This window comes from Dasypus novemcinctus, chromosome 22 (assembly GCF_030445035.2).
Source record: "Dasypus novemcinctus isolate mDasNov1 chromosome 22, mDasNov1.1.hap2, whole genome shotgun sequence".
Taxonomy (NCBI): domain Eukaryota; kingdom Metazoa; phylum Chordata; class Mammalia; order Cingulata; family Dasypodidae; genus Dasypus; species Dasypus novemcinctus.
This window is the reverse complement of record NC_080694.1, coordinates 49,669,284-49,683,062: the sequence shown is the minus strand read 5'-3', so window position 1 is coordinate 49,683,062 and position 13,779 is coordinate 49,669,284. Positions and strand designations below refer to the sequence as shown.

The 13,779-nt window shown below is 45.9% G+C and overlaps 1 protein-coding gene across 1 annotated transcript; it reads right to left on the bottom strand.

The window, feature by feature from the left end:
* Positions 1 to 694: 694 nt before the first annotated feature.
* RBM24 (RNA binding motif protein 24) lies at positions 695 to 12,448 on the bottom strand. The gene is made up of 4 exons (XM_058285268.1): positions 12,195 to 12,448; positions 10,848 to 10,971; positions 9,173 to 9,227; positions 695 to 2,838 (listed from the first exon to the last, which is right to left on the bottom strand). The coding sequence occupies exons 1-4, from the start codon at positions 12,360 to 12,362 to the stop codon at positions 2,475 to 2,477; spliced, it is 711 nt and encodes a 236-aa protein (XP_058141251.1). The 5' UTR covers positions 12,363 to 12,448; the 3' UTR covers positions 695 to 2,474.
* Between the last annotated feature and the right edge of the window lie 1,331 nt (positions 12,449 to 13,779).

Below are 13,779 nucleotides of genomic sequence, written 5' to 3'. Positions count from 1 at the left end.
CAAAAGGCCAACAATTAACATATACACTTTAAGGCAATCAGTATGACAGTCACTCATTGATGATCCAATACACATATTAGAGATTGCCACATCATTGTGGATAGAAATTTTAAAATGAACACATCCCAACGGGTGCCTTCTGCTTTGGCTAACTTTCAGTACAGAACAGTGATTGTTTATTGAATGCTTACTAACATTAGGCTGTGTGTGATGTAGTTTATGCACTTTATTTTAAATAACTACATGAGACAGGTTTTACTGTCCCAATATTATAGATGAGAAACCATCTCATGAAAACCTTACCCCCAAATTACAAAAAGTAATTTGCTTCAGTCCACATTGCTGGGAAGTGGTCAAGTCTGCCTCCAAGTCTCACTTTACGGGATCCCAGTATCACTGTGCTATTCCATCTGCTGATTGACAGGTGCTCTCTCACCAGCCCATTTCTTTCAAGCATTCTTCAGTTAACCACATTTCAGTGACATGGATAGTTCTTTACTGTTGGGGAATACTCTGTATTATTTGCTAAACACCATAAAGACTCCAAGCCAATGAAATATACTTAAGAGGCATAAAAATGGCATCTGAGCAGCTTTATGTGCATGAAAAGGGCAACATGGAAATAATGGCTATTCTAGTTAAAATGAGAAATCATTCATTTTCACTATCTAATAAGAAACAATCAATACAAGACTTTTTAAAAATTATGTTTAATACAAGTGAGTAGAAGATCTGAAATGTTTTATAAAGCAATATACACAATGAATAAATAATTTGCACAGGAGAGTCAAGTCTACATTACATAACACTGTCTAGTATGGGAATACTTAAAGTAAATCCAGTGATAATGGAGAAAGTCCATAAAAAGGCTAACCTGTCTTCCCTTGTATGAAATTGTTCAAGTATAAAAATCCAATACAGTGTAAAATAGTATTCAATTTAGTTTAAGAATAAAAATTGCAAGTATTCAGTTTCAGAAGAAAAATGGAAAGCAGCATTTAGAAACTACATAAGAATAGTGTTAGACTAATGAATTACCAATGAGACCTGCACGAGCAAAAATCAGAGGAGGAAGCATGAAACTAGCAATATATCCTCTTTAAAAAAAACTAAAAACTAGAAATTAACTAAAATGTGTTAATGTAAGAGTTCTCTCTTATACAGTGCACATATGAAATTAAATAAATCCAAGTCAACATCTTTAGTTGAATAGGTTAATATTTAATATGCTACATCTAGACCTACTAAATAATTTATGCCATGAGATGAATACATAATTTTACAGTGTCACATCTAAAGTTCCTTTCTTTAGAGTGCAGCATAGTAAAACTCAAAAATAAATATCTTAAATAGCATTACTATTAAGGCACAGTATAAACCACATTATCATTAACCTCTGAAGAATTGTAATCTCAGTAACCTTGATGTCTCATGGACTGTATTCACTAATAAATAGCTTTAAATATGACTCTGAAATAGATACTAAAAAGTGTAAAATTATTTAAAAAGGGGGAAAAAAATAAATGTCCTCAAGACAGTTCTTAAGGGTTTAGAGTCTGCAAACTTTGCCTGCCTTTATTCATAAGCCACGAGTCGACACAATAAATAGAAAGAGAAGGCTGTTAGAGTAAAAGCCTGATCCTATTTCAGAATCAGAATTGCTGACACCAGCAGATACAAGTTTCCCAAAATTGAAACAGGATGGGGAGAGGGATTAGAATGTGACAAGCTCATCAAACAAGCACAAGTGATGTGTTCTTTCCAGAACTGTGTGTGTTATTGATTGTCTGTACAGCTGTTGCACCCATTAATTCCACATCACTTGCTCCAGAGTTCAGCTCACCCGGAGGACAGATGAGAAAATAGCTTTGGTGCCTGTCCACCATTTTACCCACTGCCATGCTCCTAGATTGATTGTTCGATGCCCATTTTTGAGACAGTGAGAACATTACCTTCGTACTTGAGAAAGTTCTACAGGCCATAGTGACTGCTAGAAATGACAATCAGTGCTTTCAACATTTTGCTTTAAAAAATCTGCTTTTAAATGTAATTCAAGCTACATATTGCTCACTCTGTTTTTCCCTGGTTCAACTAGATTCAAATTGCATTTTCTAACTTGTAAAAGGCAGTTTGCTTCCCTGATACTATAAAAAGAGCACAAATAAAAATCCCATTATAAAAGTGAAGTTCCATTATTTCCTGCCATCCTTTGGCAGGGGACTTTCGTTTACTCAGAGTCTTTGGAATTGAGTTCCCAAACTGCGCCCACTCCCCTCATTCTCACCTCTTTCTAGTCTATGAACACTATTGGAGTTTAACCAAAACAAAAAAAAACAAAAAAAAAAAAACTGCTTTGCAATAGTATAGCCTCTTTTTTTTTTTAAAAGTCCACGTTAACTCTTATTATCTATTAAAACTTGGGAAATGGGGGGTGGGGGGAGAGAAAACAATTCAACTTTGATCAGATGGCTGGTCTATTGCATTCGGTCTGTTTGCAGCTGCTGCGGCTGATACTGGCCAAAGGCTGCAGCGGCAGCTGCAGCTGCAGCCGCAGCCGCAGCTGTCCCAGGCGCTGCCGCGGTGAGTGGCTGCTGGACAGCATAGCCGTAGCCGCCAGCGGTGACATATCCCGCAGCAGCTGGAGAGGCTGCATAGGGGTACTGGTCGTACGCGGCGGCCGCGGCTGCAGCAGCGGCCGCTGCGGAGTATTGTGCATATGCCGCTCCCGTGTAATCTATGTACGGTGCGGTGGAGGCAGCAGCTGCTGTCGGCTGGACGTGTGGGATCACAACCCCGGGCTGCACGAAAGCCTGCGGATAGACATAGTGGGCAGGTATCCTGTCGAGAGACGGAAAACAAAGTCAGGCAGGGGGTAGCGCCGAGCTGTAGGCCACGTTGTTCAGAGATCCAACAAACTCAAATTTAGTGGTTATTATGAGCATAGGGTTGCCACGATATCGACTTTCTAGTGGTCCTCTGGCGGTAGCCAAAGTCAGGGAATGCCCGAGAATGACTTCACCAGCGAACATATCACGAAGCACTCCCTGCAAGAATTTTCATTTCTGGTTATTTGGAACTATTAAATGTCAATGATTGAGAGTGTGGAAAATAAATCGTGGCTCACGAGGGCTATGCGTGTTAAGAGATATTTAATAAATACTTAACTGATGAAGACTTTAGCAAAGTTTGTGATGAGTTCGTCAAAGGCAAATGCTTAGCAAATAGAACAGGTCTGGGCAGTGAAGGCAGGACTGAGAAGGTAATTTGTGATCCTTTAATGCTGCGGGCCGATGGCCAGTTTGTTGAAACGTAAAACACGGCAACAGTTATTTGATTTAAATGATTTCTCAGCGGCTTATTATTATCATGGCAACCCTACTTGAAATTGCTATGCAGACTCGGCACACATTAATCTCTCTGCAACCTCAGTCATCCTTATTAAAAAAAATAATAATAATAATAAAAAAGCAGGCGACAAAATAAAAAAAGGAGTTTAAAGGTTCACAAGTGTGGTAAACACAGCAGAATCACACTTCTCAAACGGACTGTAGTGCAGCTCACTCGGTCACAAGAGACTGTGTGGGAAACCACAGAAAGGCTATTAACATTCCCAACGAGATGTGCAGCACACTTTTTTTCTTTCTTTCTTTTTCCATAAAATTCATAAAGGACACAACGGTCAATCAAACCTGTTTGACTATCAGGCAACTGAGGGTCAGCCAGCGTGTTTATCTCTATGCAAGACAGACAGAAGGGATTTTGTGGAAACGATGAGGTTGAGGGAAAATCAAAGGACAAGGAAATATAACTAAGTATTTCTGAATGAATATAAACTTCAAAGGTTTATATAGTAATATGAATCAGGAAACTTTTTAATTGCAATCCACTGACTGCATTATTCTCCAAATAAAAACCGATCAGCGTATCTGTTTTAACTGTCCTATTAGATAGTCTGTACAAATCAGTTCTATCATGTATTCTCTTACAAAAGTTCAAGAAAGTGAAGTACAATCAAATACCTTTTTAAAAAATACATTCACAGACCACATACAAGACAGACTCCAATGATCTTACTTAAAAGTTAATTTGGTTAAAAAAATAAACCACAAGAGGTATTTAACAAAAAACCCATGCACCTCAGTTATCTCTCACACGATTCACTACTGCCCATTTAAAACACTACCATGAATATCTGATTTATTTTCAGCTGTCTCTAAAATAATCTCCATCAAACACTCCTACATGTCTAAAAATATGACGCTAAAATGCCATCCGGCTGTTGGCAAAGTCCAAAAACTTATGAGAAGGACAAACCCAAGTAACAATCTTTAAGTTTAAAAGAACTGAGAACAGCGAGCTTCACCATGAGATTCTGAAAACACAGATTTTGCTTGGCCTCTTCAGAGTTTTACCGAAAACACTCCTTAATGAACATCCACGGAAAAGAGGAATTTATTGCAGAGGGCAGTGACCTTTGACCCCAGTGATAAAAATACACCGAATTTTACTAGACTTGTCCATCTTTCCCAGTGCCAGGAAGAACGATGTCATCAAGTGTTTCTGAGGACACTCAGACGTTCCTAGCTGCTTGTCAGAAACCAGACGCACGGTGGTGCACACTTGAAATTCTTCTGCAGGTCAGGTGACCTGTTGCCCCATAGAAACAGGTGTGGCTTTATGCAACTCTGCCCCTGCAGGCTGTCCCGTCCACAATGTGCGGACACTGCTAAGTGAGCCCACTCTCCTGCCAGTTTACATGTGGTGATGGACAGCAGGGGCTGCAGGCCGGGCTATTTTTGATCCTGTCATGCGACAAGGGTTTCCAACGGGTAAAATGTCTTTATAAGGCCAAAGCAAAACAACTATCAGCTGCACAGGCCAGCCAGTATGACTCTCACAGATACTGAAACATTAACCCCTTGGACTCTCCAAAGTTCCAGGGGAGAGCACAGCCATTGCTACGTTCCTGTATTTGAATAAAGGGGTTGATCGAAATAAGTTTATCCTGCAAAAAAGGCAGGATAAAATAGTGAATGTGTGTGTGTGTGCCTGTGTGTGTATAAGAGAGAGAGAGAGAAGAATGCATTAAACATTAAGCAGAGGTTGCTTTGAGGACTCCTGTCTCTGCATTTACTTTCCATCCAGAAATAGTTTTTTGATTTGATAATGCCAACCAATGAAAGTGCAAAGTTCCCTGGGATATGCGAATTCTCTATGAAGTCTGGGCAAGCGTAGGAAGACGTTTTTAAGACAAACGACAACCAAGAGCCCTTTAAGGCACAGCAAAAGGAGAAACCCAGACGATCACGGAGAACCTAAAACAGTTCCGGAAGGAAGGCAGAACTGAATTAAAGGGTAAAGTGGCACTTCCGAAGCAATTCCTCTCCAATGAGTTCCTTTAATTGTCTAAAGAACCTATTAAGGAGATATGGGAATCTCCCTTCCACTAGATGCCTACCAATGTCCTTTCCCCCAATTAATCATAGAACAAACATGCCTCGTGTTAGAAAATGGTAAGAGCAAAGCAGAGACTTGGGGCAATTTTCAAACAAGATTCACCACCTTTTCCTTTTCTTCCCACCTCTTCTCAGCCCTCTGACTTCCCTCTGTGACTTTTGAAGCAGCATTCTAAATGGTTCCCCCTTCCAGTCTATCGCAGAAACTGCTGACAGGGGCCTCATCTCATTTGTTTGCTCAAAGTAGTATGTGGCCCTTCACAACATATCCAAGTAAATGCAAATTCCTTGGCATTCCAGGCCTGTTATGCTTTGGCTGCAGGTTACTTTCCCAGTATTGCCTGAACCAAAGTCAACTGGAACCCTTCACGTTTTCTGAACATGCCACACTTTTCCAAGGTCCCTTACCGTTGGTTCATGCCATGCCTCTGCCAGGGGATGCCAATCCTTACTCTCCTCCTGCCTGCTGAAATCCAAATCCCATCCATCTTAGCTCAGACTTCCTGTAGGACTTCAGGAAATTGCTTTCTCATCTCTTGGAATGGGCCTAAAATTTTCAACCCTGAGTTGATGTGCATTACACAAAATAGTCTGTGTGAGGTGCCTGCAATGATGAATTCAGAAGGTACTCCATAAATGAGTTCCCCACCCTCCCTCAGTGTCAATTCTACCCCTTTCACGAGGACTTTCTGGATCTCGCCAACTAGTTGTCACTCTCGCTTTATCTGCGGCCACATGGACGGCCCTTTTGGGTGCTAGCATCTCAGTTCTTTTCACTTTTGGAAAGGATATTAATAATGCCTTCATCAAAGAATTACTGTGGGAATTAAATTATGTAAGATAGTAAATCCTTTGTCAGTACCAGGCAAGTGAATTGAGAAACTGTTGCTCCTGGCCTCCCTTTAGTAGAGTGTTATCACACCTACCCCGAAACTCAGCAGTTAAAGGTGGACCAAATGAATGCTTATGTGTCATTTCAACTTGATCTAAACTGGCCTAGAACTTTCTACGCACGGATTCCCAGTCTCCAAGTTTTCAATAAAGACTTCTTTCAAGCACAAAGTGTTTTGAAGATATTGTTCAGCAAATCATCAAGCTTCTATATATCTGCTCACTGTGTTCCATCAGAAATTCCTTCAGGCTAAGATTTAAAGGCCAAGAGTAATCTGGGAGCCATTTAAGGACCACATAAAACGTGGTTCAGTTGCTAGAATTTCAAACAACTCAAATAAGATAAAAAAAAAAAAATTCTCAGGCTACTTTACAGGCTAAAATAAGAACATGTGGCATTCAAATAGAATTTAGGATGACCAGGTGTGATTTGTTAGGTACAGACTCTGGGGATTAGAGCAGTGTTGAGAAGCCCTTCAAAAAGAAAGAGATGGCTTGCTTGTTCCATCTGGAATGCCATCTATTTCTAATAAGAATCTCAAGTTCAAACAATTTATGCAAACAGTGATAATCGCCATCCCTTACAAAGACGCTAATAATAGAAAAGATGAAAAACAAAAGGTTGCCATCAAAACACCCTGGATATAAAATTCCCACGTGACACATTTTACCCGGGTTGTTCTCACTTTCTTTCTCAATGATCTTCAAGGACCACCTCAACTAGTCCAAGTTTCTATGTCTGGCTTTCAAGATCCGCTATCAACAGGCTGATTTTTCCATGTACAGATTTCTTTTCTCTTTTGTGACTTTGCATACTCTCACCCTGTCCTATCTTCACCCCATCCATCCCATCCCTGTGTCTATTCTCTCTTTTACCTGTCTAGGACATACCTTTGGCTCAAGGCTACCTTCTCCAAAAAAGCCTTTTCCAACTCCTCCAGCCTGTCTATTTTCTTGCTCTTCTGAATTCCTTTTGTCCTTGATATAATACCAAGGAACGGACTGGTTTGTGTTAGCTAAATCGCAAGCTCAAGGGCAATTTCCTCATTTTGCATTACCCCACAGCACGGTAAAAGACAAACACATGCTAATACCTGTTGATTGATTTACTTCTGTAACTGTTGCAAGATTATGAGTGTGAGATCAGGACTAAGCTCACCATCACTTCTTAAGATTTGTTCTCCCTAAATCCATTTTAAATAGCCAGTCTAGATCAATGGGGGTGGGGGGGACCCCACAGAAGTAGCTGGACCCATTATTCCACTATTCGTTACCACTGTCCAGGTTGGTTGGATGGGGCTCTGATAAATAGCGATGGAAATAGGAAAGCAGGTCTGACACAAGAGTCTCCTCTCTGGAGAATTGGCAGTAAGAGAGAGGCACTGATAGGTCAAAAGCGGAGTGATAAAAAGGCGTTCATGGAAAATACAACTTGGCTCTTCCAAGTCAGATTATGATTACCTTCTTTAGTCTATTCTTGGAGACACACAGGATGTATGTCCATGTATGTAGCCAGATTTTAAAATTCCAGATTACACATGTAGGGGTGGAGGTGCTCACCTAGAGAAGCAGCTCTTGCTGAGGATAAAACACTCTTTGAGCAGCTAGAGCGCTTCAAAGGGAAGCTGATCTCCCCAGTGTTAGAGTGACAGGGGTGTGGACCAGGCAGAAGAGAGCCAAAAGGGACTCTAGTGTTCAGAATAAATTTAGGAGGTAGTTCATATCCTCACCCCCATCATAAACCAGAGGGAGGGAAATGGGCAGCTCAGATAAGGAAAGTTTTTCATCACTAGACCCAGAGATTAACACCAATACCAACAGGCGCTTCGCTTGAGTTAGGTCTGGAAAGTGAAAGCGCCACACTACCCCCAAAACTGGCTGAGTGTTAATGAACTCTGATGAGAGGAGCGGACCCTTTAAATCTGAAGGCCTAAAAGTGGATACACTTGGAAAAAAAAGAACCCCATTCCCAGAGAACTCCCCAGTGAAACAGAAACTTAGGACATGCAAGCAGTGAATCTGTATTCTAACAGAAAGGAATCACACAATTTAGCACTCACTACAAAAAAAAATACGGTTAAATGGAAGTCACAGGCTACAGCTTAAAAGCAAGGAAAAAAAAAAAAGGGCCCTTTGCTTCCCATGGCAAAGTCAAAAGTCAACACTTCTCACCACCACCAAAATCCAAACCACAAAGAGCCCCTTCCCCGAGGAGAAGAAAACACTGTCACTACAGCTCTTTTCAATTCAGTAAAAAGCACACAGTTTAGCTATCAACACCACTTCATTACTGTAATAAATAAAATAAAGCACACGGAGATCTAGTGACTATTGTGACAAATAAAAACAGCAGCAACGTCCATGCATCGTTAATCACCATCTGCGCTCGTGTGTCTGAGTCTACTGGTTACAGAGTTTAATTCCAAACAGAACTATTCCACCTCTTATCATCGTATCCTTCTCATCAGTTAGCTTAACTGTAAACGAGCCCTGTCAGGTTAGAAAGAGACAAATAAAATTGAGTAAAGGTGAACAGGAGAGACGGTGCTGGGGCACGATCGTGTTGTACACAAGTCATACCTGGTATTTTGGTTTGGTTTTGTTAATCATAAGCTCAAAATTTGTTATAGAAGCTGCGTACTTGGTCACAAAACTTGACTCATCTAAAAATATTTATAGTATCAGCATTAAAAATACACAAACGTATAAATAGGTATAACCAGGAACATTCTGTGGCTCGATAATCTCGTCTTTATACAACAAAGAGGCAGGTTAACAAAGGATTGTTATTTTGCACTTGGGGAGGGCTGGTTGCACTGACTTACCCAAAAGGTCTTTGTATAAGGGCTGGATGAAGCTGTTGAACACCGAAGGCAAATCCTAACAACAGAACAGAGCACATCCTTTATTTGCACAGGACCAGACACTTATGACTGCTACATATAAAAGGCAATTGCTGCTTATACCTAGAAAGTCAACCACTTTTTTTGACACTTTGGAGAAAATAATGCATATGTATTTTTTTTAAATGTCAGAGCTATCACTGACTCAAAATAAAGATTTTAATAGGCTAATAATGGAAACTTTAAAAGAAAGAACTGGGCAGAGTGGATGTAGCTCAAGTAGTTGAGCACCTGCTTCCCATACACAAGGTCCCAGGTTTGATCCTTGGTACCTCCTAAAAACAAACAAATGAGAAAACCAACTCTCACTGGGGAGCAGATGTAGCTCAGTGATTGCCTGCTTCCCATGTACAAGGTTCTAGGTTCACTCCCCAGTACTTAATAAAAAAACAAAAAACCAAAAAACTAGGAAGTTGAGTTGACATACACCAGGACCTTGGAACAATTCTAAGGGAATAATAATTCTTGTGAAATGAAACCAAGAGCAGTAGGACTCAACAATAAAGTTACATGTCAAAAGCATCCCTCTAATCCTGAATCACCATCAATAAAAAGGCTTTGTAATTTGGAAAATTAACTTTGGACAACGCTCTGGAAGATTATGGACTTTACAGTTTATAGTACTAAAATTTCCAAAAACAAAATCTCCTTTCTGCCCTTTCTGGATAATACATACACATGATGACACAGACAAATACGAGTAGTAATTTAGGCTGATGAATACTTTGCTCACGCACTCACTTTCTTGACAACCCAGTTGCTTTTAAAATTTTGGATGGAAGTGTCAACCCCTTTTCCAACCTTCAGATGGGAGGACAGAGTGAAGAGTGCATGATTTAATCAAACAAATAAAAGTGCCTACCCAAGGGAAATATTGTACTGGCTCAGTAACGAATGCTCAATTATTTGTCCTAATACAAAGCGCAATCTTGTAAATAATCCAAAGTTTCACGTTTTCACATAGACAAAATGCTGCCCCCTCTTGTCGCTAATAGCAACATGACTTTGCAGGAAACGATTTCTCATCTCTAAGCATAAGTTTCTTCATCTGTCACCGGAGGGTCCTTGACTAGGGGACAGCTCTTATTTCTTCATTTCTAAGATTCTATCACTTTATGTTAAAGCTTTCCCATGTGGACTTCACCCCCACCCAGTCAGTGCTCAAGTCAGATCACCAGCTCTGAGCACAGGGCAATGGGTGGTAAAAGGAGAGATATCACTAAGGAGGGATCACCAAGCTGCAGATGACAAATGTGAATTATCCACACGTGATTAAAATTTGGAAAATGGAGAGAGGAGAGAGGACTATGACTGTATATCATTTAGAAAACAGATGAGTCAAGCCCAAACCTGGGTTTGTCCAAACTGTCCAGGACCTCGGGACCTATTTTTACACACGATACACCTGCCTGCCCAGGTGCACGTGAAGTTGTGATAGATGTGCCTACAGCTCCCATTTATCTTTAATGCCTGGGGAGAATAACCAACCGTGGTTCAAGTTTACCGAACACGTGGACAGGTTCTCCAGGGGCCAAGGGCATGTGAGTTGGGCAGTCATTCTATCCAGAAGTGGAGGGGCGCCAGAGGCATTTCTCACCTGGTTGCATGATCCTTGGTTTTGCCCCCAGGTATGCCAGGTTCACATTGGCCTTCCTGCCATCGATGATGGGGTTGGGATCCTTGCAGGCCCGGTCAGCAGCTGCCCGGTCAGCCATGGTGACCTTAGCAACACACACACACACACACATACACATATACACACACACAACGCTCTACATTAGCCCTGAAGGCAACCGAGAGCCAAGCTGGAGAGATGTCACTCGTGACAAAGCTGAAGGGTTCTCAAACTTTTCCTTTTTCTGTCTTTTGCTGGATCTTACTTTGATGGAAGGAAGGGAAGAAGGAGGAGAGGAAGGAAGGAAAGAAGGGAGAAAGAAAAGAGAGGACGAGAAAGAGGAAGGAAGGGAGAGAGGGAAGGAAGGAGGGAGAAAGGAAGAGAGAGGAAGGGAGGGAGGAAGGAAGGAAGGGAGGGAGAAAGAGAAAGTGAGAGGAAGGAAGGGAGAAAAAAGAAAAAAAGAAAAGAAAAGAAAAGGAGAAAAAAGGAAAAGAAACACCACTACCTGAAGTCTTAAGGGTGTCAGTAGGGCCTACCAGAGATTTGGAAGCCTGAATTCTGTCTGGGAACTCTTCCAGATCCTCCCTCCATTCTCCCGCGTCCCCCCCCCCCCCCCCCCCCCCAGGTTTCCACCCTGCCGAAAGTGCACTGTTTGCTTCAATATAAGTGAAGCTTTACATCTGCCCGGTGCGCGGCCACCCGCAAACACTCCCCCACGACAATAGCTATTGTCCTCCTCGGGGCTCGCTGCTCCTCGGCAGCTCACTTGGCCAGCCTAAGTCTCCAGGAAGCTGTTTCAGTTAGGCAAAGCGCCACGGGATCATCTTTTTTTTTTTTTAAAACCTACCTTTGCAGTTAAAAAAAAGGGAGGTGGGGGGAGGGTTAGAGCCCCAGACCCCCCGGGGCGTCCTCTCGCGGCCGCAGCCGGAGCGCCAGAAGGCACACGCATTTTCACAAAGCGACAGCGCTCGGGCGCACCGGCCTCCGGCCGGGCAAGGCAATTCCGAGGGGCTGCGGTTCCTCGGCCTCGACCCCCCGCACCCCCCAAATCCAGCGGTCAGGACCATTCTCCTCTCCCATCCGGCCCCGCCCCTCCCCCATCACTGCACCCCACCCCCCCATACCCCCGTCCCCCTGGGGAGCCGGCGAGGCCCGCACCGGCCCTCCCTACCCCGGCTCCGAGCCGCAAAGTTTCCGTTCCGGGGGCGCCGCTCACGCCCGCCGGGCTCCTCTCGGGGTCCCACGCCGAGCCCCGAGCCCCGCGACCGAGCGCTCCCCGCCCGCCTTTCTCTCGCTCCCCCCCCCCCCACCCCGGTCCACGCAACTTACAAATCCGTAGCCCCGCGACTTGCCCGTCTGCCGGTCGGTGATGACCACCGCCTCCTCGATGTCGCCGAAGACCTCGAAGTACTTGCGCAGGCTGGCGTCGGTGGTGTGGTAGGGCAGCCCCCCGACGAAGATCTTGGTGTACGTGGTGTCCTTCTGCGTGGTGTGCATCTTCGCGCCCGCGCCGCGGCTCGGGCTCCGGCTGCGGCTGCGGCTCGGGCAGCGGCGGCGCCGCCTCCTCCCGCGCGCCCTGGCGGGGGCCGAGGGCGAGCCCGGGGGCGCGGGCGGCGCGGCGGGGGCGGGCGGCGCGGGGCGGCCGAGGGCACGCGGCGCGCGGCGGCCGAAGTCGCCGGCGGCCCCCGCGGCTGGGCTGGGCTCTCTCCGCCCGCCCCCCCTGCCGGTCACCGTCCGGGGGCCCCGGCCGGTCTGGGGTAGGCTCGGGCTCTAGAGCACGCGGGAGCGCTCTCCACGCAGCGCGCGGGGAGGCCGAGACTGGAGAGCGAGGCGGTGGTCCTCCGGAGGGGAAGGGGGTGCGGGTGGAGGTAGTTTGGGTGTCGCGGGGGCGGCGTGGAGAGGGCCTGCGGCGAGAGCGTCCGGGCGCGGAGGTGGGCGCGCGGGGGACACGGCGCGGGGGCCCGCGCGGCTTCGATGCTGCCGCTCCCGCCGCGGGCGCTGGAAGCCGAGTGCGGAGCGCGGCGCCGCACCTCTCTGCTCCCTTCCCCCGCGGGCCGGGGGTCGGCGCCGGGCTGGGGAGGGGGCGGGCCGGACGCCTGCGATTGGCCGCGGCTGCACCTGGGGCGCTCCGCGCCGCCGCCCCCCAGCTGTTGGGAACAGCTGCTTCTCCCCGGCGCGGCGCGGCGCTGGGCAGCCGGCGCTGGGGCCGGGCCGGGCGCCGGGAGGGGGGGTGACCCTGCTGTCCGCGTCGCCTGCACGATCCTGGGGGCCCCGCGGGGCCCTCGCGCCGACCCGGAGCGCTGGGGGCTGCGCCCGAGGAGGGAGCTGCGTCGCTCGCCAATAGGCCACGCCGCGAGCCCTGTGCGCGCCGGTCTCGGGGTCGGGGACAGGCGGGCTGCGGGCGCCGAGGCCCGGGGCGGTGCACGCAGGAGCGGGTTCCCCCCCGCAGGCGTCCGCGGGCCAATGCAGTACCCGAGCTGGGTACTCGGGGGTCTGGGGAGCGAGCAGGAGGGCCCGCAACCTTCCTTGACCCCAAAGGGTCAGCGCTGAGTGGAACCAGAGGGCTAGAGCCAGACGCAAAGGAAAGGGAGAAAAGTCTAGAGCGTGCGTGTGCTTGGGGAACCATTAGTTTTAATTGCTCACGACTAGCCAAACCAAGTAACCCTAGATACCGATGCCTATCAGGCACCGCCTGCTGTTGCAGAGCACCGCAAGTTAGTTCTCGAGACCCCACACCCGATGTGTGTTTCCTTCCTTAGTTTTTCGGGAAGAGTGGTACAGATTTCTCATCACAAGTTTTCTCTCTCTCTCCCCCCTTTTTTCCTAAGCAAAAAATTAACTCTTCTATTTGAATTGCAAGAATGTTTAATGGCTTACTCTATTTGGATGTAACTGTAAAGGGTGTAATTTTTTT